General features: G+C 43.9%; 2 protein-coding genes across 3 annotated transcripts in view; both read right to left on the bottom strand.

The window, feature by feature from the left end:
• LOC144101604 (astacin-like metalloprotease toxin 5) overlaps positions 1-13,426 on the bottom strand; it is a 30,103-nt gene extending 16,677 nt beyond the window's left edge. The window contains exons 1-3 of one of the 2 annotated variants that reach the window (XM_077634746.1): positions 13,192-13,426; positions 9,674-9,735; positions 6,155-6,227 (exon numbers count right to left, since the gene is read on the bottom strand). In XM_077634746.1, coding sequence (XP_077490872.1) covers positions 6,155-6,227; positions 9,674-9,735; positions 13,192-13,300 — 244 coding nt within the window. In that variant the 5' untranslated portion in view covers positions 13,301-13,426. The remainder of the gene's footprint in view (positions 1-6,154; positions 6,228-9,673; positions 9,736-13,191) is intronic. The other variant, XM_077634747.1, reaches the window with a different exon arrangement.
• Positions 13,427-22,428: 9,002 nt separating this feature from the next.
• On the bottom strand, positions 22,429-27,337 carry LOC144102367 (astacin-like metalloprotease toxin 4). Its single transcript, XM_077635658.1, has 3 exons — positions 27,304-27,337; positions 24,813-25,055; positions 22,429-22,652 (listed from the first exon to the last, which is right to left on the bottom strand). The coding sequence occupies exons 1-3, from the start codon at positions 27,335-27,337 to the stop codon at positions 22,429-22,431; spliced, it is 501 nt and encodes a 166-aa protein (XP_077491784.1).
• Positions 27,338-27,972: the final 635 nt, after the last annotated feature.

The raw sequence follows: 27,972 nt of genomic DNA on the forward strand, positions 1-27,972 counted from the left end.
CGACGGCATATCACCCCGGTTGCTAAAGAACCGTGTTTATCCTATCTCACAGTATTTATGCCTTATTTATAAAAAATCTTTGGATACAGATCTTTTACCACACGACTGGAAGATAGCTCATGTGGTCCCGATTCACAAAGGCGGATCAAGAAAAGATGTATCAAATTACAGGCCTATTTCTCTAACAGCAGTTTCATGCAAAATTTTTGAGCACATCTTATACACAGAAATAATGAACCACCTGGTAAAGAATGATTTGCTGATGAAGGAACAACATGGGTTCCGGAAAGGTTTATCATGTACTACTCAACTTGTTGAATTTTATCACGAACTTGTATCTGAAGTTGACCGCGGGGGCCAAAAAGACTGCATATTTCTGGATTTCCGGAAAGCGTTTGACACTGTGTCACACCCACTCCTTCTCTATAAACTAAAAATGTTGAATCTGGACACAGCTGTTATAGTATGGATTCAGAATTATTTGCTCGGCCGCCGCCAACGTGTAGTCCTTAATGGTGTATGTTCAGATTACGTTGATGTGACATCAGGGGTCCCACAGGGGTCGGTCCTGGGGCCACTCCTGTTCTTAATCTATATAATGATATTTCACTCGGTATCTCCTCAAGTATACGTCTGTTTGCAGATGACTGCGTTTTGTACAGGAAAATTAACAATGCCAATGACGTCGTTCAACGCCAAACTGACTTAACACTTATCCACGATTGGTGTCTGAAATGGAAAATGTCTTTGAATACGGAGAAATGCGCTCATCTTTGTTTTTCACGAAACAAAATCAAAGTCCAAGCTCAGTATCGCATAAGTAATGAATTGATCACACAGAAATGTACTTACAGATACTTAGGTGTTATACTAACGGATGACTGTTCCTGGAATGCTCACGTGGATCATGTGGTTACCAAAGCCGGTAGGGCTCTAAATTTCATACAGCGGAGTTTAAGGTCTTCGCAGCCAAACCTCAAGAAAACTGCTTTTCTCTCTTGTGTTCGACCTATCATTGAATATGCCTGTATTGTATGGGACCCTGCACATCGGGTGTTAACTAAAAAACTTGAAAAAATTCATAACAGAGCAGCAAGGTTCGTCTTGGGCAGGTACGGGCGAAGGGATAGTTGTACAGCAATGAAAAAAGAATTGCAATGGGAACCACTCGCTTCCCGTAGAAGAAAATTGAGGCTAAAATTGCTGTACTTAATAGTTCACGGAAAAACGGGAATTGATTTTGAAAATTACTTAAAACAGCCCTTTTACGTTTCTCAACGACATGACCATTCCCGTAAAATTAGAGAGTACCGTACCAGGACGAACTTGTTTGCAAATTCATTTTTTGTTAAAACAGTGCAACAGTGGAACCGGCTTTCCGAGGAGCAAGTGTGCTCTGCAAGTGAAGATGTATTTTTTGGCAATCTGTAACACCCCTGCTATAACGCCTTCGGGCAAATGCGAGGTAACTCTTGAATAAAGAATAAAGAATAAAAATAGGGCGCAAAATTAAACTCTTTGCTGATGACTGTGTGATATATAAAGAAACTAACAGCCATGACGACCATCTTGCTCTTTCTGGTTCTCTTAACACGTTAGCCGAGTGGTGCTCCAAGTGGCAAATGTCTATTAATGTAAATAAATCAGTGTCAATGACAATAACAAGAAAAAACAGCCATCTCACTTCACCTATACCGTTAATAACATGCCTCTTTCGAAGGTCGATCAACATAAATACTTAGGCATAACACTTACATCTAACCTCAAATGGGAAACACACATAACTAATATTACAACTACTGCACTGCGAAAGCTATTTTATCTAAAAAGACGCCTAAAGCTCGTTCCAATGAATATTAAGCTTCTGGCATACAAAACATTTGTGAGACCTATTTTAGAATACGCTAACACAGTTTGGTTTCCTTACACAGCAACTAACATAGCTAAACTTGAAGGCGTACAAAGAAAAGCCGTAAGGTTCATTCACAGCAAATACCGTCCTACTGACTCACCCTCGCGTCTCTTAGCTTGTTCAGGCCTTGACACACTATTGACGAGAGCAAAACAAGCCCGACTTAAGTTCCTTTTTCAAATTCTGCGTTGTCAGTATAAAATAGATACCACCCAGTACATTTCATATTCGCAAGCTAGAAAAACACGGTATTAACACGAGCATACACTAACTGAGTATTCTTTCTCTAACGACACTTTCAGGTACTCATTTTTTCCTCGCGTAATCAGAGAATGGAATAAACTTAGCCCATCATTACCAACAACAAATTCATTATCCGGGTTTGTTTCACAGTTAGAGTTAATCACAAAAGATTATTAAGATCTTCTAATGTTTGTTCGCGATTCTATTTTAGGTAGCACTCTCAATAAGTAGAATTGAAATGCAGTTGCTTCTTTAAACTTTCTCTTTTTTGCTTATGACTATGACGTGAAAAGTTGTCATTATATACTACGTTGTTTTCTATTGTATGCTTCTATTAATTTGTCGCTTGTATTTTGATGAATTATGTTGTTTCTTCGTGATTTGTGCCACTCACACGTATACTGTTACGCGTACAAGAAATCATTTTTTATGCCCTTCTGCTAGGCTCTCGGCTGAGAGTGGCAGTATTGTAAATAAATAAAAATAAAGCCCGTATTGATTGAATGGAAAATCTGTAGTCCCCAGGAACGTTTCATGGAAGTAATTTTATGCCGTCTCCGTGTTGAACGTACACACTTTACCCACAACTTCTTACAAACAAAAGAAGACAAACCTATTTGTGAAAAGCGCGGAGATTAAATTACAGTACACCACATCTTATTCTCGTGCACAGAACTTGAGCCACCGAGGAAAAAGTATCTCAGTCTATTCTACAAAGAACACATTCCTCTTCACTAGCATTGATTTTAGGTCGCGATGCATTTATTGATAACCCAAATGTTTTTAGCTTTTTAGGAAAGCAGGTCTCCTCTTGAAAAGCTCTAAATTCCGACCCTGCGCCTTCCTGCATATAGTGGTACACCCCCGCCACTTTCTCATTCCTGAGAAGCAGGCTGAGGTTTTTTTTTTTTTCATGTAGATAGGTTGGGAGCCTCGAGATCCTTGCCAGGGCAAGGATGGTTGCTGAGGTTACTTGACTCTCTTTAAAGCTTTCGCTATCCATTTTTAAAGTTTCTTTACTTTCGCATTACTAACAAACCAAAGCACAACCAAACCCAACCACAATTTCGACCACTAGATTTTTCTACCAGAGCTTGACGTGCTCTGCAGATATATTTGTGGCGACTAAACAGTTGCCACAGTTGATGCGTACTATAGATCAATTAATTTCATATTTTTAAAAGTACACTTTTAATACACTGCCAATGTTGCCAGTATCTTAAAACCGCATATGTATTTTTCTCGTATTTGAAACGCTGTAATCCTCCTTTCAGATGCGGTATTTCAGATAAATTTTAAGAATTTATTTCGTATGATAAGCAAGAAATTATACCAAACAATATACCACAAATTTTCAGCCGAGTCATCAGTACAGAATATGTTAAAATTCAGCATAGATACCACAACGTTAATGCCAAAAGTATTAATTTTCCCTAAGCGTTAATTATACACTCCATCTGTTATTCCTTGTAACCATAGAAAGAGTTCCTACAAGTATTGAAAAGTATGCTTTTTCTACGAAGTGCACAATGTCTTCGCCGTCATCCTCATTGCCTCAACCGTAAGAGCATCAAGTCGTCCGGTGCCGGCTGCAGGCCCACTATACCCGGAAAAATTTCTGATCTCCTCTGTCTAGTTTCTGCGGTGTCTGTTTAAGTACCTGCTGCTTCATGCACACGTAACTGTCAAGCACTGAGCAGGTAGTTCAATTAACGCACAAGATTTGTTCTTTATTTCTGCAGCCCAGATCAATCCTTCAAAGATTTGAGCACAGCCATTCCAACCGTGACAGAAACAGTTAAACTGGTGGAGGAGGAAAGGCCGACAGGTTGACCAGGCAAGAATATCAGCTACACCAGCTCTGTATGCCAGTGTAGCTTGGTAGTTCTTGTAATTCTACCGCCAAGGGCGTTCTATTAGTTGTCTTCAAACACAGTTCACATTACTGAACAGATGGCATATCTACACATCACTGCTGCGCTTGCATTTCCGTTTGGCATAATCTCTCGCTGTCGGACAAGGCTATTGCCTGTGACTTACTCTTGTCCACAAATATTTCTGGTCTAGAAATTTTTCAGTGTACTATGTTTTATATTAAACTTAGTTTCTTATATTCATCACCCCTCGCACAATACAGATATGGCCAACCTCTGCATTAATGTCTATCTGTCTGTACCTTGCGCGTTGTCGTAGATTTGAGATTCAAATGACCATAAAATGCTAGAGAATGCTGCAGAAAACAAGAAACTGTGTTCACAGAGTACATCACTAATTTGGTTTATGTCCGTCCTATTCCCTGCGGAAATTAATGCAGAGGGCAGACGGGCTACTGATTCAGCATTAGTTCAAGACAGCATAAAACGCAGACGAACAACGGTTATGGTATCCACATGGCTATAGACTGTAGTACCTGTTATTGCAGTCCTGCTTTTGAAAAACGTAGATTCATTACTCGGTCAAAAGACAGGTTGGAAAGACAAAAAATGAAGGCACCCTATATCAAACAATGGGGCCCCGTGTGCGTGAGCAAGCCCTCAATGTCTCTAACAAATGAAGAGGTGGATTTTTGAATATTTCATTGCCCGCGTTTAAACCTGTTTGCTCTTTTTCTGCGCTTCTTGCGTCTTGTTTTACTGTACACTCTCAGGTAGCTATAGGCGTTTTTTTTTCCTAGAAAAAAAATCAATTGTTGGCGCCCATCCTGTTCGAAGTGTGTTGTTGTACATGTGTTGTGCCGCTGCATTCCAGAAGCTAGGTCTGTTAAGCAACTATCTCAAACCGAAGTCTTGCTGTACTTGGGAAGCATTTTTTTCTAGCATATGGAAGCTTTTTAGTCAGATATTTTTTAATCGGACTAGTTTCGACGCTATTTTTGTTTAGGTTTCACTATGAGTTCTTACCAAGATTGCAAAGGGAGAGAGGCAAAAGCTACTCTTAGCTGAAAACCCGCTGTGATGTTCTATTACGCCTAAATGTAGGTAAATCCTGGGTCGGAAAAAAATCGGGACTGCTTCGGGTTCGTTTTTATGGAGGAAAAACGCTAAGGCGCCCATGTGCTGTGCGATGTCAGTGCACGTTAAAGATCCCCAGGTGGTCGAAATTATTCCGGACCCCTCCACTACGGCACCTATTCTTCCTTTCTTCGTTCACTCCCTCCTTTATCCCTTCCCTTACGGCGCGGTTCAGGTGTCCAAAGATATATAAGAAAGATACTGCGCCATTTCCTTTCCCCAAAAACCAATTATTAATATTATATTATTACGGCGTCTTCCCTTTTTCTTCTTCTTCTTCTTTGCTATTGCCTCAGTAGCAAAGAAGAAGAAGAAAAAGCGAATATTCCGACCTCCACTTCAGCCTCTTTTCATCCTTCCCCTCACGGCGCAGTGCTCGCGGTCGCCCTAAGTGGTACAATCAATATGCCTCTTTTTTCCCCACAACCGTACGCAGATGCGCCTACAAAACACCAAATATTCTCGGAGAATTTCTACTCTAGAAGTGCTCCTAATTTGCCTGGCCTTGTGTTGCACGCTTTTTTTGCCCTTTTTTCGTTCTTATATTAAGCTGTTAAGTAGCAGTACAGCTACTGTACTGCTACTGTACTTATATTTAGCAGTACAGTAGCAGTACAGCAGTAGCAGTAGAGGAGTTACGCCATTTCACGGCGAAACTCCTGTACTGCTTATGTTTTTGCTTTATTTTTTCTTTACTTTCTAAATTGTCTTTGTTCTAGCGCTTCTCGCGGCATTCATCCACTTGTTTTTTCTAGAGGCTGCGCATGGTTTCATGTCATCAATTAAAATATCAAGAATAAACTTGACCTCCTAATAGTTTTGTGTCTCCATGAAATTTTTGCCGCCACTAAGATGTATAAAATACGGAACAACTGTCGCACTAAGATTATTTCTTTATTGTCAGAATTTGTATACAGAAACATCACTTGACAATCCTACTTTCCACAGAATACAGACTTGATACAACTCCGTAACAGAGATTTCTCACCAAGTAAACGGTCCACTTCGTAGGGTACAACACCACCAGACCACTTTTTTGGAGGGTCATTGATTCCGGCCCTCTGCATACAAGGAGAAAAAAACCACGAAAGCTAGTGCATGTGCACCAAAAAATTGACCGCTTCATTGTCTAGCTGTAATTTTTTTTATACATCGCGCAACTTCGAACGTCACGCAACTGCATCCAAGACGAAGAAGTGCAGTGCTGACAGCGCGTTCCTGAATGGATGCCGGTGTTGAGTGGTCTGTGAATCTTGAAACGTTTTTTGCCACTTTGAACAATTATTGTGGCCCCGCTGCGGTGGCTCAATGATTATGCGCTCGGCTGCTGACATGAAAAACGCGGGTTCGGCCCCGGCCGCGGAGGTCGACTTTCGATGGAGGCAAAATTCTAGAGGGCCGTGTACTGTGCGATGTCCGTGCACGTTAAAGAACCTCAGGTGGACGAAATTTCCGGAGCCCTTCACTACGTCGTCCCTCATAGCCTGAGTCGCTCAAGGACGTTAAACCGCCATATATCATAAACTAATAATTATTGTATTTTATCGTTATTTTGCTCTGCTTCTGCTCTAACCTATTCTTTTGGCGGTTAACAGGAAATAAGAAAAAAAAGAATTGCCGCTTTGTCGAAGGCATCTCCTAAGTGACCGGAACAGCCATCCCCACCTACTATAACGGTGTCTGGGAATGCACACCAGCACTGCAAATGTAACACATGGTCGGCCGTCGCTTTGGATACTTGGCTGAACTTTGATGCTCCCTGGCGTGTTTGCGCGATGATCACTTTGTCTTTCTGAGGAAGGCGGCAACAAACAACTGGAAAGCTTTGTAAGACAATGAGATGTCTTATAAGAGTGATGTCTACTCTAGATGCAATGCTGCGGCATGCGTGCCTGCCTATTGTGAAGGTACCTATCCTAGGCACTCTCACAATATGCCATTAAAACCAGCAACCATCAGGTGCTAGTCAGTTTTAGCCGCATAGCTAACTCTTTTTTTATTAAATCAGAAACGAAAGGCCTTCAGATGCCGAGGTAAAAGCATCGTCCTGTATAGTCCTCTGCATAAAACTGCACAACTCAATTGTGATGGTAGCTAAAATTAATCAGTAAATAATTTTGTTTTCCTTTGGCCTGAGAGTTACAGATTTCCTGAGGAACATATTCACCAAACGGTGGGGCCGTGTGAACAGTGTAAGTTATTTCAAACTAGTACCAGCTGTCGTAATATGTTTTCTAAGTTGGATGCTACTTGAGACAGGAATCCTCAAATTAGCGGGGTTTTTTTTTGTTTAAAAGGTGCCCTGTTGTGCTTGCAATGATTGATAATTACTCCGTCTTTAGAAGGAACTGGGTATTCCAATGGCACGAAACGAGAAGTCTGGCACGTATGCCTTCGGGCTGTCCTGCGCGCCATCTCTTGGTAAATTTTGCACCCATATCAAGTTTTCATCAAATCTTCTAATGCTCCTGCTTTATGCGCTGTACTCTAGGAATCGTGTTTCGTCGAAAACATTATTTTTCTATGAACAAACATCTTTTTGCAAGAAATGCAAAAACAGTCACCATTGTTTAATCTTTTTTTTCAAGTACAGAAGTACTTATTAAAATCTAGTACAAATGAAATCCCGGATTTTCTGACACGACTGTATGCTTCGGTGATTTTTTAAAGTTTGTATGCAGAACATACTGCACTAAGCCTGCAAAAACTCAAAATTATATAATTGACATAAAGGACAGGAATCAGCAAAACAATTTCAATCTCATGTTAACCTACCATATCGTTCAGAAGCATAGCCATACAAGTGCACCGAGCAACCATGGCAAGCTGCATCAAGCTAGATGAATTGTAGAAGTTAAATATAACCAAGAAAATTGTACAATGTTAGTACGGCTACGTTCGCTGCACACGTTTCTAAGTATTCATCGAAATACAATGTTGGTTATATCTCTAGCACTTGGAGACCTCAGTGGCAAAATTTTTATTTTTTTTCAATTCGCTTGGAAACATAGAATGAGGGCTTTCGTTTTATGAAACTTCTGTTTCGTGTGCTGTAAAGTTTCAGTATTTGGGGCAGCAATAAAACACTCTGACGTCGGCTACACATGTGCTAGACAGGATGTTTCAGGCATATATGGGAGTGATCACAGCGTGGGCATGAACAGTCACAGGAAGCGCAGCAAATATTCACAAGGTGCTTTTATTTTTTGTACTCTGCTGTTTTTCCAGACACAAATCTTTTAGGAGAGCTGGGTTTTAGAAATTTCAGGTAACTGTAAAGACAAACGTGACATTTAACCTCCACGGTCCCCAAGAAAAACGTGTGCCTCTTTTGGTGATTATTATCCTGGTACACGATGCCTCTATAAGCAATAAAACACTCTGACGTCGGCTGCACATGTGCTAGACAGGATGTTTCAGGCATATATGGGAGTGATAACAGCGTGGGCATGAACAGTCACAGGAAGCGCAGCAAATATTCACAAGGTGCTTTTATTTTTTGTACTCTGCTGTTTTTCCAGACACAAATGTTCTAGGAGAGCTGGGTTTTAGAAATTTCAGGTAACTGTAAAGACAAACGTGACATTTAACCTCCACGGTCCCCAAGAAAAACGTATGCCTCTTTTGGTGATTATTATCCTGGTACACGATGCCTCTATAAGCACTCCCTGGTGGATAGTTCTGATATCTGAGGGCAGTACTCGTTCTGAGTCTCTTCGAAGACGCCTTTCTGTTTGCTGGTGCAAATATTTATTTTTGTTTGCCTTGCATGCGATAAAACACCATCGTTTTGATAGTTGGTGTTTCTGTTGGGATCCTTCGTAGTACATGCATGAAGACGATCCACCAGACGATGAAAATAAATGACGCGTTGTAAAACAATTCAGGAGTGATCAGTTGGATGGAGGCGGACTAAATGTGGTGTCACTTTTTTGACTTACCAATCTATTCCAATTTTGATTATATTATTCTTATTCAATTTCCATTCTCCGTCAGTTACCTATCTAATGCGAGTCCCATCTTATTTTAATTCTGATGCTATTATTATTTCGACCGTATGCCCATTCTGATTCAATTCTTACTTCATTTATATTCATATTTGCTTTTTTTATTGATTTTCTCACTAACTTTTACCTGGCTTCTCACTCCTCTCCCAGACAAGTGAAGAGGGGGAGGGGATGGTTTGTAAGTGCCAGATGGAGATAGAGAAATCCCCTTAAACACCATCTGCCACTTGCACGTTGGCAGGCGTAGGTGTCGCCTTCTTTTGCACTATAATGCTACCGAATTTCATCTAAGATAAATGCTGCATCGGCCAAACTGATGTAACGGACAATAAATATATCTAAGGCTTGATAAAATAACGAGGAAAAAACTTTATTTCCCGCAACATTGAGGAAAAATGGGAGATGCATTAGAACAGGGAGTGTGAATAAATGTTCAGGAAGAAACGATGCGCCCTGCAGTCGCATGTGCGAACAGAAAGCAGAGGCGTTACAACACTTACGCTGTCAGTCTCCGGCATGATGATGTCTCCTTCGAAGTAGCCCGCCATCATCGCAAGGACGGCTGCAGATTCAGAATGTAAAATGTGAAGGAGTTCCACAAAAGTGCAAACAGTCTGCAAATCCCATATAGTGCCGGAATTGTGAAACGAATATCTGATTCACCTCCATTTACAACCTTACTCCACCGATAAGAGCCGTACAAAATAAATTGTGAAGTTGGAATCCCGGCCTGTCGCCAATCATTGAAGTGTTTCTTGAACGTTTCGTGTGTTGCAAGCTTTCATTTAGAAAGCGGCTGTGGACGCGGCAACTTATAATCCTTAGGTCTTCGTAGAATTAGTCCCAAAAGTTGCCAGGACAAGCGAGCCGCAGCCGAAGCTCACACCACTGCTATTACACTATGTTTTCAGACCACACGCGCTGAGGCGACATTCGGCTTTTCCTGCTTTCATGTGTAATCATGAAAGAAGGTGACAGGGGAAAATATGCAACCATACAGCCACATTCCTTTTCACACGTGCTAAATTCTTTAGTTCCACATTATGCATATAAGAGGCGGTCGTACAGGAAATTCTGTAAAAAGTGCCCGTTCCTAAATATTAGGGCAATATTCGTACCCCAAACTGGTGAATGCGAACGGTTTCTGTTAGCACATGCGCCGACACTGTTTACGCTTAATTATATTCATGCAGCCATCGACGAATACAGTTTCGTGCAGATTCGGGCGGTTCCTCTCAGAAATTATGGAAAAATTAAGTAATTTCAGGTGGAAAAATCAAAAAGCAAGCATACGCGTCGTGATGCGGATCATCAGCGCCAGATATTGAGACAACAAAAAACGTTGTTATACGTAGAGTAGACTTCGAAGATGGTTCTCAAAGGTTGTCTACTGCAGTTATAATAAAAATTAGAGCTTTACAATAGGAAGGAATATATAAGATAGATACAGCTTGCACTATAGCTACTTTATGAAAAGTTCTGAGAATTCGTACGAGAGTAGCAACCACTGCTTTACACAACTGGTACCAAATTTTGCGCTTCACACAAAGACTAGGCATCTTACGTTTTTCTTTGTCGATGCAATAAATTTCCCCCCTGAATGTCTTTATAGTCAGTAAAATACGATTGACCGTAGGCTATCGACTTTCATATCAGCTATGTAGGTGCCATTCATTAACGTCCCTAAGGAATTTTATTCTTATGAATTTCCTTCTAATTCCAGAGAAGGTACACAAATCACCAAAAAAAATTTTTTCGGAAAAACTTGAATAAAGTCTCTAAAACAGCTTTACTGGTCAAACCTTCCCTTCCCACAATAACTAAAAGAGGAGCCCTGTTGGCTCAAGAACGTACTAAGATGAAGGCCAAATTCTAAACTAAAAGCGAAACTTCTGTTTGTGACGAAAGACTTCAGAGCAATGAACTCCTGCAAGTATCCGAAAAAAAGAAACACGCCGAGTCGCACCCTCTCCTCAGGGCAATGAAACTACGAGACAACACAAAAATTTAATTCCTATGAAATCACGAATACCTAAGTACAACATATCTTCTGAAGGATAATGAAATGCTGTATCGAATCGACTCAGAAATCTTACAATGGAATCGTGTTACAAAGAAGTATCTCACTCGAAGATACAAGGCGCAAGAGTGGGCAGACACGAACGAGGAAGGAGCACGGACAAGGCGCTTACTGCAACTGTAGCTAATTGCACGCACTCGCCCTTTATAGCAATGTGCAAGGAAAAAGCAAATAGGCTCGCAGGCGATAGGCACACAATGCCTTACCCTATTCAAAAATCCCCGGCTTGGAACACGGCTGTAGTCTCATGAACTTCGTATTGCTTTAATGGTTAAAGCTTTTGCTCAAAAGGCAACCGACTGCAAATTGCTCCCTCAGAATTGCGATGAAGTTTCTCTAGAATATTAGTGTCGCTTTCAAGCAGTGTGGTTGGTGCCGCGACCTAGCAGCTTCTGCCTCTCATTAGCTCTCGATCCTAGCGTAGTTAGCGAGCGGCTGCGGCACGCTGAGCTCGAGCATGAATACATGAATACTTTTTATTCTCTGTCGGCTGGCTTGTGCTTCTCTTCAACGCACACAGAGCCTTGGCGTCTACGACGAGCGGTTTCAGTGTACCGCTATTTCCTCGAGCGTTTCGACATCGGCGAAGCAGCTGCGGACTGGCTATGCTTTCGTGCTAGGCCAGGTCGCATACGAGCTGACCGTGGCCATGGTTTGAGCCCGGCGTCTTCTCACACGAACAACTTGAGAGTGGCTACCAACGCCAACGCTTCTCGCTTTCAGTGCACGAACGCATTCTAGGCTCCCGCTATAGTTCTTGGAGTTCAACTTCCTCAGCTCACACCATCTCCGCGAAAGCATACATGCGGAAACCGAAGGAAGAGAGCCGGGCAACTGGTACCTTCTGGACATGAGGTTCCGGTGGACTGCTTTCGAGACCTCCTCTTTCACTCCCCCCCAGTCTTGCGTATGGCCCCTTTGCCGCCTGCACTCCTGCACTTTCTTGCGATGCCAGGCACTTGTCAGCGACGGTGAATCGTAACTGGGTGGTGGAGGCCGCTTCTGAGCTCACACCAACCGGCGCCTTCCTGGTAAGCCTCTGGTCTTAAAGGGAGTCGTTGCTTTCGTTGGCGTCCTTTACCCAAGAGTGTCGGGTCTCCTTAAGAAGTTTAGTACAAGGTTCGTTTGCAGTTATTCTTGCTTTTGTCTTTTACAGCGAAACCACTACTGTCAAACCCACTGTGGTCAAACCTAACCAAGAATCTTGTGGCTCGCATAACCTTGAAGTTGACTTTGGCCAATTTGCCCAAATAAAATCAATATTGCGGCGACTTGGTTTCCAACCCACGGCGGCGTGAACAGATCAGATACGGTGGCCACTGCACGAGAGCAGTATGCTATCAGCACACCCGATCACGCCTCGTCTTAAGATATAACACCCTCTCGCGCTGTGCATTGCGCGCCACTGTGTCCATCAACTTCTATCTGTGAGCAAAAGCTTTCGCACGTCCTACTCACTTTAGCTACGTTCAAACCCCACGTTCAAACCCTCAAGAGCCTGTGCTGGGGCGTTCGCGCAACGTTTCTTTGCACGCGTTTTATTTATAGCACGGTAGATGCGACGGAAAAAGCGCTCACGTGCTTCAGTCAAGAAGGAACTGGATTCGACAACAGTTCTGGAGACATGTGCCTTTGCTATAGGTGGGCCCTTTCGACGCTGTTCAAATGTAGGAATTAACGTCATGCAAACATCACCTATAGAGATGAATACGATGTTTATAGCTCAGGCATTCGAGATAACGGATACCATACAAGAGAGCGGTTCCATAGTTCCTATGAAGGCCTGCTTTCTACATTTCCGCCATATCTTTTCTGCCTCTGAATAACGCCAGTTAGGTTTACTGGAAGTAGCATCTAGGGATGCTATTTATTTATTACTATGTGTTTATTACTGATGCTAGGAAGCAGAAATGAGCAAGAGCAAAGGGCGAGCAATACCTTCGTGTATCTCATCGGAAGCTTCATCGCTCAAAGGAGCCAGCAGGGCCTTCTGTGTCGTCGTTGCCAGGATGCAGAGAGCGATGCTCCTCATCGTTGCAGAACGCATGGCGCCACGCCGTTGCCCTCCGCAATGAGACGATTGGGGGATAGGCTCCCCCTTAAAAAGCAACGGTGGCGAAACGACATGATCCGTTTCTCTGCTGCCAAATGCTATTATCACTTTGCTTCAACGTCATATAAATGCCGAACCAATGGTGTGGCATCTAAGCATAAGCAGCTAAGGAAGATGAAAAGTGGCTTTTTTTTTGTTCCTGATAACGTTGACTTTATAGTCGGCGGATGTTTCTGCACAGTTCGGCGGATGTTTTTACGCTGAGCCTTTCTTTGTGGATAACTATAGTGACCTGGAACAGAGGTCTCCGCTTGTCGACCGCAGGTGCGCTAAAAGTTCTGATTTCAGTACAAGGCTGTGAGAATATTTTTTCTTAGTTTTAGTATGAACATTTAGAGCGGAAATCGCATCCCATATCAATGTTTTGACCTCAATAAACGTCAAGGTTGCTCTCATGTCAATGCCCATCCGTGAAGAGTAAATATACTGGCGAGAGCATTTGATCTGTCGATAAAACCGCACCAGCTGCCGCTGCTGCAATCAAGGGCCATACACGTATTCACCACGGCTAGCGAGCGCCAAATTAGCGTAGGGTCCGATATGGAGAGTTATGTACCGCATAGTTGGCGGGAGCATGTTCTGCGTCTCACTTGTCCTTGGACTCATTTTTAGCGCTTGTTGGGTGGTTCATCTGCAGTACCATTATACTGTAAACTAGCTCAGCAAAAATGATAATTTACCAATGCAAGGGCAATTTGTTAGGTTTGGTAAAAAAGCATCATAAATTAGTCTTGCCTTGAAGTATAGAGTCTTTTTAAAGGTAAAGAAAGCACTGGCAAAGACAGCCAAGCAAACATTGAGGGAAGTGATAGTATCTTCACTGGGTATGAGCTACATCCCGTTGACCGCTTTCAAGTTTAGCCAAAGAAGCAGCAGTGAGAAGGGGACCAATCTGGAAAAATAGTGGTGAGCATTGAACTGTACGCCTAATCAATATTAACGATCTATCTATTTGTAACATCAACCGCGTGATCTATTTGTAAGACGGCGTTTGTCTTCTCAAAGTAACGATATTCTTTCCGCAGCCATTTTTTTTCTTTTTTTCAAAGAAGCCAGTATTACTGTAAATAGGGTCCTTTTATCTGTCGGAGCGGTAGCAGAAAGTCAATGGGTATTATTCGTCAGCTATCCAGAAACACAATGGCCTCCACCATGTCTGCAGACAAAATGATCTTGGTTTTACAATCAATATTTGAACTGAACCTTTTTCAGTCTTCAGAGTGCTGCTTTTACCCAGGGGTGTAGGGATGTTTTGTTTAGATTTAGATATCGACGCAGAAACTTGCGCAACGTTCAACACGCCGTAAACTTTATGCTAACCGGTGATCACCCATTTTGCACGGGAAAAGGCAGCAAAACAAAAACCGAAAGCTTGAATAGGAACATTTAGGCTAAACCTTAAGGGCATAAAACAATAAAGCTATTCTATTCATGAGTGGTGGCTCTACTTCAGTGTCGATGCTCACCACCAGGGTGGAATCAGATGGAACCTCTACCATTTTCAGCGGAGTTATTGGCCCCATAAGCACCAAGCACTCAACGGTGTTCACTGTAAGTTTATGTTTGTTTCAGGGCCAACCAGAAGCGTGCGCTCGCCGATGCTGTTTTTATTGTTTGCCGATGCACTGCAGCAGCCGCGTAGACACACGGTTGTTGTCGTCGTTACAAAACGGATAGATCTAAATTAAGGAAATAAGACATAAGTAGAAAATGTGGCTTCTCCTAAAAGGATAATTTTGCATCTCCTCAAAATTTTACGGTGTTTTGAATACTAGAAATTTTGAACAGTCAGCTCAAAAAGTTTCTATTTCGCTGGAATCTGCCAATTAGTTATGTGACAACCTTATTTATAGAACTAATTACGAGTTGGCATGTGAAAATAAAATAATTACTTGCAGAACATAAAAGCTTTCAAATCAAATAATTCGAAACATTTCACTTAAACTCTTGCAGATACCTCATGTCTTATTTAACACGTAAGGAATTTAGAACTTTTTACTTTTATCATGAATTAAGCAGCACAAAAGTGGGCACAATACACAGGACACATTACTACATAGGGCACCAAAACTATATGGTTAACTGTTTCGGTGTCCATAATACGGGTAAATCCAGAGAACCAGCTGCAATTAGTGCTCGAAACAATGCTTTGGGCAGTTTATTCATATTTTTTGAGTGAATTCTCTCTCTATATCTTCATTTTGTCATGCTCCTCTTTCTTAACAACTAATATTGAAGTTGCCTCTCGTGCTTGTAGGTGGATTCCCCCTCTGTAGCAGCTACATTGCAAATTATCAATGATTCTACACAGTTCACATACCAACTAATTCCGTGTGCTTAAGCTTCAACGCAAGAAAAATCTTCTGGCCGCTCCTGGCACTAAATGATTTTATATTTGAAAGTGGAACTAAATAGGTTTTCAAACAACAGCTACAAGAGCAAAGGCCGTCAGAGGCCATGTATTTAAAAGACAGGTGGTATGGCAGCAGCTTTAAGTTTTGTGACAATTTATAAGTGCAAAAAAGAACTGAAAGTTTTTTTGCCTCTGTGGAGTTTGTGGTAAAAGCAACTGCTGTACGTGGTCATTATGTACGCAGATTTCTCTCCTGAATTTCAATGCGTGTGCTCTCACTTGGGAAAGGAATACCCTGTGCTAGTTGTTTATAGCGGCTGTAGGTACGGTTCAGAATTTTAATTTAATTTTGTGAAACCTCTGCCCCGCAGTTATTGCCATCAAAAACTAGCAGTCACTATAAAAATGAGAAGATTTCCTTAGTGATGACAATTTGCCGGTTAGTGTCAGAAAAGGCCATATTTGCTGAAGCTAGCGAATTTCTTCTGCCCGCCTTTATGCACTTTGATGCCACTGAATGGAGTTTCTTGTTATTGTTTTGCAGAAGATCACGGCACCCATTTTTTGAGTGCACGCTAAATGATGTGCTCAAGCGTAACATTACTATTTACTATGTGATGAAGGAATAACTATAGTTTATGCAAATTTTAAGCAAAGAAAATATTAAGCCGTGAAAGAAAAAATGTCCTCTGGCACTGCAATTCCGGCAGAGGTATAATATGAACCCTTTCCACAATGCATCACCAAAACCCGCTCCTACCTCGGAATCGCAACACTTTACCCAAAAATATATTGTATGGTAGCAGCACACTTAGCCTTACAGCTCAAAAGCTACATCCAATGAGGGTGTGCCGCTTCTTCCTGACATGATATCATCATAGATACATAATGCAAAATTAGGATCTTTGAGTCATCTGAAAAGTGAATTCCTTTTTCTGATCACTTTTTCACTCGTAAAAACAGAGCGAAAATTGATGTTTGCCTGAATTGGTGTCGCTATTTGATCAACAAATATACCTGCCTTTATTCATACCAACGGCAGTAGGTAAACTTAAATTCAATATTGCATTCACTGTCAAATTATTCACATGTGTTTTCGTAGTTTTTGCCAGCTATTGTTTCTCAGGAAACCTCGCAACAAGATCATTTGCAATATGAAACTAGGCTGGCTGCGTTTCCTAGCGCGCCACGCATTGAAGCTCAAGCTTTTATTTGCAGCGGACTGTCTTATGCAACGACGTGGTGGAACAAAAGTAATGTTTGTTTTCTTAACTGTTTCACTCGCTAAATTAGAGAGACAGTAAAGTCGTAGAGAAAGGGCATTGAGGTTAACCAGAAGGATATTCTGGTTGGCTGATCTGCAGCGGGGGAGTCTGAAGAGGGGGCATAAAAGATAAAGAGGACGTAGTGCAATGCAGTCGGTACCAAGCGCAGAAAGAGAACCTTTTACTGAGAACCTTTTATCCAACATTGGTGTGGATCCCAATTTTGTATGCATAGTTGTTTGGGCAGCGTCCCCTGTGGATATTGCTTTTGATTATATTTTCCAACCTAATGCGAAGCATCTTCCTGCAAGCATATTAACTGGACTCCTCTTTGATCACCTTGCCCATTTTCCGCAACATACTGTGATTGCTACAGATGCGTCTGGGGCCGGCCGGAAGGAAGCGGTTGGTATTTTTTCAAGAGTATCTCTCGTGGAGCTTTTCAGTTAAAGTCCCGGATTACACAACCATATTTCTAGCAGAGTTTATGCCTCTTGGGCTGGCCCCTTTGAAAATTCCCCTACTGTTTCTCAGGTGATATTCCTCTCAGATTGTCTCTCTGTTTTGTTGGCGCTGGAGTCCACACGAAACGCTTTTTTGAGACGCTCACTAAAGTTTTTTTTTTTTACTGGATGGGTGAAAGAGGTGCGCTTCAATTGGATACCACGCCACTGCGGTATTTTACAAAATGAGGCAGCAGAGTTTTGGAAAAATCAGCTCTAAACGCACCTGTTGCCTGTAGCGTCCCTAATCTTGTTCTTTTCGGTATGAGTCGATTTCAGCGTTTTCAGTTTATAACCGCCACGTGCAACGATCCCTTACTCTCTACTGTTGACTACCAACATCTCGTACCCATGGAAGGCTCGTGCGTGTAAAACCTGGCAGTGTGAGGTAGCGATGACACTCAGGCGGTGCAGGATTCCCCGTTTAAATTTTTATTTATGCAGATGCGGGTTCAGTCCCACAAACCTTTGTGCGGCTTGTGGTGAAGTCGAGACATTGAAGCATTTCCTACTCTATTGCCGGAGGTTTGCACATCAGAGGAGAGCACACCTAGAAATTCCCATTACAAAGTTGGGTCTCACTTTGTCGGTTCCTCTCCTCCTCTCTTTCGGCGCGAGCGCCAGGGGTTTTGCATTGCATCAAGTTTGCGAATAGCTCCACAATTATATAACCGCTACCGGCAGATTCCCTTGCTGTTTCCAAAATTTCCGCATTTAAAAGAGCCTTGGGGTATTTTCATATACTTACTTATTTCATTCTCAGATTTTTTCTACCGATATTTTACTTCTTCCTTTTCTTTTAAATTACTCTTTACTTTTAAATTACTTGAAACCAGTTCACCCTATTTTATGGGGTCTCGCCACTGAACCCTGACCAATACCCCGTCGTGGGTATGTGCCATGTCACCAAGGCAACAACAACAACAGCAAGCACAGCAATCATTGACAAAACCGCTGGAGGTCAGCGACCACCGCATATGTGGCCTGCACAAACTGAGGATTGCCGAGCGCTGAGACGTCAGTAAGACACAGCGATTGACCTTCATAGCTAAACACAGCGCAGTTATGTAGCGCCCACGTCCTACCGTGAAAACAAGGCTGCTTGGCGTTCCGGTTGAGGATGCGGATGACGACTACTTCTCAGAACGGTGAAGCTGGAGTAGCCACTATGCTAGCTGCTGAAGAGCTGCACGGACTGAATTGAGCACTTACAACACCTGCAGTACATTCTGTACAGCTGGTGTGTGCTGGTCGGAAAGCAGCTCAAGCATGGAGCTCATATGTCCTCAGTATTGCAATTTTTCGTCTTCGACGTGGAGCGGTTCCTGGTCTAGTGCCCGACCAGCATTTGGGTCAGTATACTGAGCGCGCGGTAAGTGCTCAATTATTTAGCGTGCGCAGGGATTCGGGAGCGATGTCCAAGTCACTTGTCGGTCTTGGACTTGGACTGGAGTTGGGTCCTATGATTGATTACAAATAGGCTCGGAAACTTTGATGCGCAATACCTGCTTGGTCACTGCGGTTGTGTGTAGTTCTGGTAGCGATGACCAAGGCACGTCTGCGAAAGCCGTGCCTGCTTCGGCAGTAATATGGCCCCCTTGCTTTAGTGTGGCGTGTGGAGAACAAGTTGCAGATATATCCGAACCATCCTTATTAATGACCGCTAAACTCTTATAAGACTTTTGCGGAGAGTGACAACGCCGTGGCACCTTAGCGGCGGCCTTTCTTCTGTGTGGAATGGTTTCTTGTCACTTGTTTCAGTAACGCCCGTTCACCTTTCAGGGGGTGACAATCTGTTCACGCAACGTCATGAGGACCACGGCAATTGGCGCACTTTTGACTCTTGCCCGGAAAGCATAGCCGCACTATGGCTGAGAACACGATGAGAACACGACGGAAAAATTGCACACACTGCACACGTGTCTGAACGTATTCCTTTCCGGCACTGCAGAGGCTTCAAGACGAAAGGCCTAGCCGCGTGTCGTAAGTTCTCAACCTTCACTTACGTTGGAAGGCAATCCCCCTGGAAAGTGTACTTGATGAACTTTGTCCTCACAAGGCGCTGAGCTTGTAGTTTTGCTACGCATATCTACTTTGCATTCAAAGATCCCTGGGAGTCCTCATACCTCTCCTGCCGCAGTGGTGCAGCGGTTAAGCGATCCGCCACTGCCCACCGATCTATGGCAGGTGCTCCCAGCGGTGGTCTTGTGCGCCCAAATTTGCTCTTCCTTAGCGACCAATCAATAATTTATCTGCCACCTGCCACGGTGGGGAGTTTTCTCACTATCCGGTGGGCAGATCGTGGTGACGCCGCAACGTCACGTGACCCAGGTGGCTCACCTGCCACCTAGCTTGCTTTCTAGATTCATTCCCGTGATTTTTCGCTGAAAACGGCGATGCCGACACCAATGCCGACAACGCTGGCACCGAATTTCCGGCGGAACGGCGCCTTTAATTAAGGCTCTCGGGTTAAAATAGGAGCGGCAGTGGGCACCATGCATATTCCTTGTCTTTGTGAAAACAGTGCTTTGCGACACATGACCAACGTGGAATCAAGTGATTGAAACATGAGAAAATAACGAAGCTCGTATCCACTACAGTATATTCTGGAAGCGAATCGGACCATAGTTGCAATACATGTTTCAGCACACTGCAGGAAACATTCTTGGGGTCGAGAACAATAACAGTGTATTACGTCGACCGAGAAACCAGACAGGCTTTTCCCAAAACGAATAAAAACTGCTTTTCAAGACAAGGGCTAAATACTCGTTCAGCCACCTCAAGGTGGCCGAGAAATCAAAAGGACGGAATAAACAGAAGAATTTAAGACGCCATTATGAAAAAATTTGGTTTGATCATAGAAGGTTGTGGCCAAGTACTACACCAGGGTGGCCAAATCCTGCTCTGGTGAGAGAGTCCGTTGTCGGTTCTGGTCACCGAGATAAGGCCGCACTCCAGGCCTGGTTATGCAATTCCATCGACACGCGGATTTTTTTTTTTAAACCCGGTGGAGAATTGCGCGGCACCAAGATTTGAACCCCGGTCCTCTTGCACGCGAGGCGGATGTTCTACCTCTACGCCATCGCATTATGTCAAAATACTGGAAGATATATATAGCAACTGCACAGCTACTATAGTCCTCCATAAAGTGAGCAATAAAATTCCAATAAGGAAGGGCGTCAGGCAAGGAGACACGATATCGCCAATGCTGTTCACCGCATGTTTGCAGGAGGTATTTCGAGGCCTGAATTGGGAACAGTTGGGAATAAGAATAAATGGAGAATACCTAAATAATCTGAGATTTGCTGATGACATTGCCTTGCTGAGTCACTCAGGAGGTGAACTGCAAATCATGATCAACGAGTTAGACAGGCAGAGCAGATCGATGGGTCTAAAAGTTAACATGCAGAAAACCAAGGTAATGTTCAACAGTCTAGCAAGGGAACAACAGTTCACAATTGGCAGCGAGAGCCTAGAAATTGTGCCGGAATACGTCTACTTAGGGCAGGTAGTGACAGCTGATCCGGATCATGAGAGGGAGATAACTAGAAGGATAAGAATGGGGTGGAGCGCATATGGCAAATTCTCGCAGATCATGAGTGGCAGTTTACCAATTTCCCTCAAGAGGAAAGTGTACAACAGCATAATCTTACCGGTACTCACCTACGGGGCAGAAACGTGGAGGCTAACGAAAAGAGTTCAGCTTAAGTTAAGGACAACGCAGCGAGCCATGGAAAGAAAAATGATAGGTGTAACGTTAAGAGATCGGAAGCGGGCAGAGTGGGTGAGGGAACAAACACGGGTTAATGACATCCTAGTCGAAATCAAGAGAAAGAAATGGGCTTGGGCAGGGCATGTGATGCGAAGGCAAGATAACCGCTGGTCTTTAAGGGTAACGGAGTGGGTTCCAAGAGAAAGTAAGCGTAGCAGGGGGCGGCAGAAGGTTAGATGGGCGGATGAGATTAAGAAGTTTGCAGGCAAAGGGTGGATGCAGCTGGCAAAGGATAGGGTTAATTGGAGAGACATGGGAGAGGCCTTTGCCCTGCAGTGGGTGTAGTAAGGCTGATGATGATGATGATGATGAAAAAAAAGTAAAATATATTCAGAATGTGTACGCAGAAATACTGAAATCATGTTCTATAATCGCCTGTTAATTTCTTATGATGTTGTTTATCGCCCCGTCAGGAGCATTTGTCACTTAGCTTTATATGTAACAGTATATGACAGCGCGCTGGAGCAATGGTGATCAAAAGCCGCGGTTTCCGTGATTTTAGACTTAGTTTTAGGAAACTTCCCTAGAATGTTTTAGGCTGTTCGTAAATTGTACGTGGCCGAGAACAATTCTTAGCACGACATTATAGTGCACTTACTACTGCCCCAACTAACTGCCAACTTTCTTTCCGTTCGACACCTGAAGTTTGCAAATAAACATTTTTCCACCGAAGCCTGTGTTATGTCGGCATGTAGCCTGCTTGACGTCATATTATATAAGCGTAGCAGATGACAGAAGACTTTCACGTAAAATTTCCCATTTCAGAGAAGGTCCCAGGCTTGTAATCGAAGATGACACTTCCTCTCAGTTTTCGGTGTTAAGCTGAGCACAAACGCTTCAAAGGATGCATTCGCATCATTACAGCAAGAGAAATCCCACGGTCCTGCTACCACGATGAAAGCATAGAAAACTAAGAATGGCTCCGCACACATTCAGTTGAAGTTCCATTCATTCATGACACTGTGCATTTGTGTAGTCATGCATACCAGGCGAACTCCGTCATTTGGAGAGAAGCAAAGCAATGGAGCTGCGAAGAGCTACCGCTCACACATAATGTTAGCGAAGCAGCCAAAAGTAAAAAAAGTCATTAGCTCATTTTTACGGTCCTTTATGTGAGTTTCTCTTGTACGGCTCTTTCGTGAGGTGTTGCCACGCGCTAAATTAGTGTTTCATTTCCACTTGTAGAACTCATTGCCTCGCCGCATGTCCCATTTGCTCAGTCCTTTTTTCTCGTAGACTTCGGGGAGCCGCTTGCCGGCCTTGGTCAGAATAGTTGGCTTTGAGCTAGTGCGAGCGAATGCCTGCGAGCCGTACTCCATGACAGAGGTTATGATGAAGGGTGATCTCACGGCCTCACTCGACCACTTTCTTTTCTCGAACTGGTCGCGGTACTCTGCATGAAAAGACATCGTTTCATTGAGGCAGCGATAAGGAGATGTCAAGCGAGAGAACACCACCTTTACAGTTCCCCCTGTGCCGGAGGTGAGCAACATTGCACGAACGCCTCCACCTTGAGGCTATAAAGAGTGTTAGGTAACGAAAACTCCAAGAGCTCTACGCCTGCTCTGACGGGCACAGCCTTTGCCAAAAAAGTTTAGAAGCCGGGAGGTTTTCTTTTAAACCAATTAGTGGGGCTCCTGCAGCATTCGCTGAAGTCGTACTCATTGGAACAGGCACGACCATATATCCTTCGGAAGATTTGGAACACTGTGCATGCATACGTCGGCGTACGGTAAACCCACTGGGCTGTAGACTTTTAAAAACTTTTGCACATCGCAGGGCAGTTACATAGACTAGCGTGTTTTTGTGCCCCTTGGCGAGTATGAAAAGCGTCCCATGCATCCGAAAACCCACTTTCAGCCGACTGGAGCCTATCGTTCTGGATGCAGATGGTGCGCATGCATTATGGTCAAATGTTGAAAACAAAATGCATCGAAAAATTCGATCTGGAAGAGAACCGTTGGTCAAATTTTTTAGAGGAATTCCTCAATGTATAGTAGATTTGTAATAACAAAGTAATTACTAATTTACATTTTGCCCAAACGCATCTGTACGGCTACAAAGAAAAGCTATACAGCTTCAGCGCAAAGTTCCTTCCTCAGAAGCAAAAATATTTCCTAGCCCTGGGTTCGAACCTCGAAACACCGCTTCACCGGAGCAGTCACTCTGCCGATGCAGCTAACCGGGACTGCTAGCTAAAGCTTGGGAGCGAGCGAATTGGTTAATGTAGCTGTATGCCTGTGGTTGTGTGGATGCCAATGAGCAATAACTCCTTTAGGAGAAGCGTTCCGTCTCGAATCGTCATGACCGCCCCAACTGCTGCGTTGTACTGTGTGGAGAGCCATAACGTCGCAAAGCGAAATTTCTTCACACCGGTTTCCCTCAATGCAGCGTACAGCGGGGCAACGGGCAAGTTGGTACCGCCAATCCAATGCGCTGAATAACGAGAACATTGTAGACAGGTTTCTCCGTCGTAGTTAAGGCAAAAAATCACGCGGAAGACATAGCTCTCTATGGAAACACGCCGTGAGCAAGTGATGTTGCAGGGAAGGCAAATTGCCAAAGGCCACTGCATTCGGCAGAACTGACATTAAACACTGTGCAGTGGCAAGCAGGACAATTGAGAAATATGAACAAAAGCGCAGTTCACGCAAACATTTTAATATTTCCCGGCCAGTAATACTGAACTGACAAGCCGACACACAAAGAGAACAAAGCAGCCACATTTATGCTTCCCCCAATCGTGGAGAAAAGGCGCAAGGCGGTTTGCTCATGCGGAGATACCGGTACGACTCAAGAACCAAGTAAGATATAATAGCCTCAATAAAAGAACAGAAACGTGCAGAAAGAGAGGGCTTTGTGGACGCCCGCCGAGCTTCCTTTCACCCTGTCTGGATTTAGCAGTGTTTAAACACTTTGTTCGAGCAGTTGTAAATAAACAAGTAGGATAATCCCAATGCGCAATGCCACGTCTGTTAGGCATGTATAACCTCTATTTTAAGGCTTTAAACTGAAACCTTATTTCCAGTAAAAGTTTTCGCGATTTCTGCGCTACTCGAGTGTTTTCGAGACATATTCGAAGCACGTGAATTGCACTCGCGAGAAGTAATGTTTTCAAACCCCTCGTGCTGGCATTAGCGTCAGTCAGCGGTTGCTGATTGCAAAATGGTAGAAAATTGGGCAAGTTAATTGGTATGAATCCATGTTGTTGCGGCACTAGACTAACGACAACGAACAAGAAGGGCACAAGCAGAGCACTTTTTTGTCCTTTTTTTTCGTCATTGTTCGATTGGGGCCGCAACATAGATCCGTACCAACTTGCCCAATTCTCTACCTTTTTGCAATTTATTTCTTTTACAACGGGCTCTTTTCAATGCGAGCACTTGTTCTGTCCTTCTTCTCCTTTGGTCTCGTTCTTTTGGTGCAGCAACAACAGAGATTATTGCACCTTGCAAGCAACACTACATATCGACGGCACCTTCACTGTGCTCAGACACCGGTATTTTATCCTCAATAGCTTTGCGTCGAGAATCGTTTAGAATTTTTGGGCTACCTGGTATTACATTCTCCAGCATGATCTTGAGGTGTTGGTCCCGGTCGGGGCGCATGTGCTCGTGCTGGAAACCCAAGGGGTGCAGAAGTTCGTGCATCGCTACTGCCAAGTAGAGGCAGCCGTCGCCCAGGGACAAGGGCTGCTTTCCACCCTCGTAGCCCACGGCTGAGAAGCACCTGCGGGGCGAGCGTCCCGTTTTAAGCAGGCGCCGAAAACGGAATAGGGTGCCTAAAATCACGTGACCTGTGACGGTCGAACAAGTTTGGAACATAAAATGAGATACATAAAAGACAATAAATATTACTGCATTTCAATTGAATTCAAATTTTTGATCACGGTATAAATGACGGGGGAGGGGGAGATGGCAGTAAAAAAGTTTACAGGACGGTTACGACTATCTAACGCGAGATTCAGCGATATATGTTCAGACGTTTAGTTGAGTTGAAGCGTTTCGTCCCATGACCACTGGTGTAGGGGTTACGTGATGCATCCCTGCAATGACAGGCAGCTGTTTCAAACAGAGAGCCACCCGTGGGCATTTTCTACCCAGATTGACCGGCGCAACCGGTGGCTGAGCTAGAACCCACCGGTTACGCCGACTACGCCGACGACGCGCAAGCTTGGGACGGGCGCCTAACAGCTATCGCTGTAAAATGTATATTAGGTACTGAGACAGACATTTCAAGTCATTTACTGAAACGAACGCGTTTTCTAGCACGCGCTTCCAAATCTCTTGGTAGTCAACCTCTGCTCTCTTTCGACATTTACTGTTATCTTTGCATGAAGGGTCACGTTTTGTTGCACTGATGCATGCTAACGTTCATTCGTTAAGAGACACTAGGAGTGAACTAATCTTAATTTTAGAGCTAAAAGCCTTTATAGCTTCGCAATTCTCGTACCAGTAGCAACTTCACGCTGTTTTAGATTCAATGCCTAGGACGCGCAGGGCGTGGAAAATGATAACGGGGCGCTGCACCCTCACAGACTGTTGTGCTGGCGGCGGCCGATGTGGCGCTAGACTGTGGTTTAACCGAGACTTCTCGCCGCGGCTACCGCGTGAATACGCATGTCATCGCCGCGACTGTTCAACCGCGGGTGCTTAGACCTGTTCACGGCGGCGTTCAGGATGACATTCGTGGACAGGTGTCTAATGGAGCATCCGTCCAGCGAGCGCGTCTATGGAAATTATGCGAGAACTCGCCTCCATTTGTTAAGTGGCTGGAGCAAGAGATGTCAACAGCGGCTTTTTTTAAAATAGACTACCGGTATAATTACAGCGAAGAGCTTTTTCTCGCGCTCAGCAAAATTCTCCTGGACGTCTTTATCGCTTCTTCTTTACTATAAGAAAGGAAGGAAGTAAAAGAGGAGTTAGGAGACATTTTCCGCACTCCCTTTTAAATGCGGGTCACGCTGCCCAAGTTCCGCAGCAGATTTCGCTCACTAAATGTACGCAACTTGCATTGTTGGTCACAGACCCATATTGTCACCATAACGTGTAGTAACTTAGAGAACTTACCAGTGGGTGGAGGCCTTTAAAAGCCGAGCAAGAGGTTTTAAGGTTTTGAAGTAGAAATGGAGAACTCGGCTAAAATTTTTGTATCTGCAAGAAAGTCGTTCTAACCCCTATATTCGCCAAAACAGACACCTACAAGTTTTCATTTTTCCCACGAACTATAATAGATTGGAATCAAATAACCCAACTATTGCCCCATGAGGTCTAACCAATTAGTGCTATTTCTGTCTATTTTCCAGTGTTATTTCTTTCGTATTTCGCTCACTTGTACGCCCACCCTGCTTGGACTTAGTGTCCGCAGTATTTCATAAATAAATAAAATAAAAAATAAATATTTTAAACATGGATGCTGCTTGCGTTGCCTACTTTAAAAATTGCATATCTTTATTGTTTGTCAAATGTTTAGAGGAATCGCGCAAGGTAGAGTGTATTTGTAATTAGGAAGTAATTACTCATTGGCATCCTCTAAATACTTTACCAACAGTGTTCCCACTTCGAGTTATTGATCAATTCGCTCTCGCCCTACCATAAGCTTGCCGTCCCTGTTAGCTCAGTTGGCAGACCGACTGCTCCGGTGAAGCGGTGTTCCCAGGTTCGAGCCCCGGACCAGGACCAATTTTTCTTTAACTATGAAGCCTGTGAGAAAGCTTTATAGCTTTCCTTTGTAGCCATGTGGCTGCGCTTGGGTGAATGCCAATGATTAATTACTCCCTTATTACAAATCTACTCCTCCTTGGGGGAATCCCCTAAGCATTTGACCAACAGTGTTCCCATTTCGAGTTACTGAACAATTCGCTCTCGACCTACCGTAAGCTTGCCGTCCCGGTTAGCTCAGGGAAGAGGAAAAGGAAGCCGTTCTGATCGCCTGTGTGTTGAAATGCTTCTACACGGAAACAGCGCATCGGCCGTTGGCCGAGGTCTCCCGACATCTGAAGTTGCCACGGACCCGTACAAAGTTGTCCTCCCTCGACTACTTACCGGGAATGTTGCCCTGAACACCGTCTTTCTGCATGCTGACCTCAAGGGTCGCCCATACCGTGCCCCCGACTTCCGAGGCTCGCTTGCGCAGATTGTGGACCTCCGTGAGATTCTGTGTATTGGCCAGTACCAAATGAGCCACGTTTGGATGCTTACCTGCGGGCGCAGTTCCTCAAAACAGAAGCTTATTGATAAAGCACAGTTCCACGTCAAAGGTCTAAAATGTATCGTGTTTGGCCCGGACACCAAAAACGTGAAGCTTAAGCTTCTTTGGCTCCCGCGCTATATGACGCACCGGAGGATTCTGGAAGCTTTGGAGCCTTTTGGAACTGTACTAACTATCAAGCGTGGGAAGTGGCGGTGCCCCGGAATGGAGCACATGGAAACAGCGAACCGGGAAATTTCACTCACGCTCAAGGACGGAGTGTCAGCAAGTACAATACCTCACACGCTCAACGTTTTCAGGTTGCAAGCTTTAGTTGTGATCCCAAGCAGGCCTCCGCTGTGTCTTCGTGGTAACCGTGGGGGCCATGTACGGCGTCAGAGTCGTATGCCTCGATGCACCCAGTGCCGACGCTTTGGGCACACAGTAGACAATTGTGTTATGAGTTATGCTGACAGGTTACGCCAGGGCAACTGGGCACATGAGGATGAAGTGGTGTCAGAGTA

Source organism: Amblyomma americanum, chromosome 8 (genome assembly GCF_052857255.1).
Source record: "Amblyomma americanum isolate KBUSLIRL-KWMA chromosome 8, ASM5285725v1, whole genome shotgun sequence".
NCBI classification, from domain to species: domain Eukaryota; kingdom Metazoa; phylum Arthropoda; class Arachnida; order Ixodida; family Ixodidae; genus Amblyomma; species Amblyomma americanum.

What these genes read in the sequence shown, in the direction of transcription:
- LOC144102367 (XM_077635658.1), bottom strand. Translation starts at nt 27,337, where the DNA reads ATGCAGAAAGACGGTGTTCAGGGCAACATTCCCG. An exon ending in TGTTCAGGGCAACATTCCCG is followed by an intron (nt 25,056 to 27,303) that starts GTAAGTAGTCGA and finishes CGACCGTCACAG; the next exon opens with GTCACGTGATTTTAGGCACC. An exon ending in GCTGGAGAATGTAATACCAG is followed by an intron (nt 22,653 to 24,812) that starts GTAGCCCAAAAA and finishes CTTTTCATGCAG; the next exon opens with AGTACCGCGACCAGTTCGAG.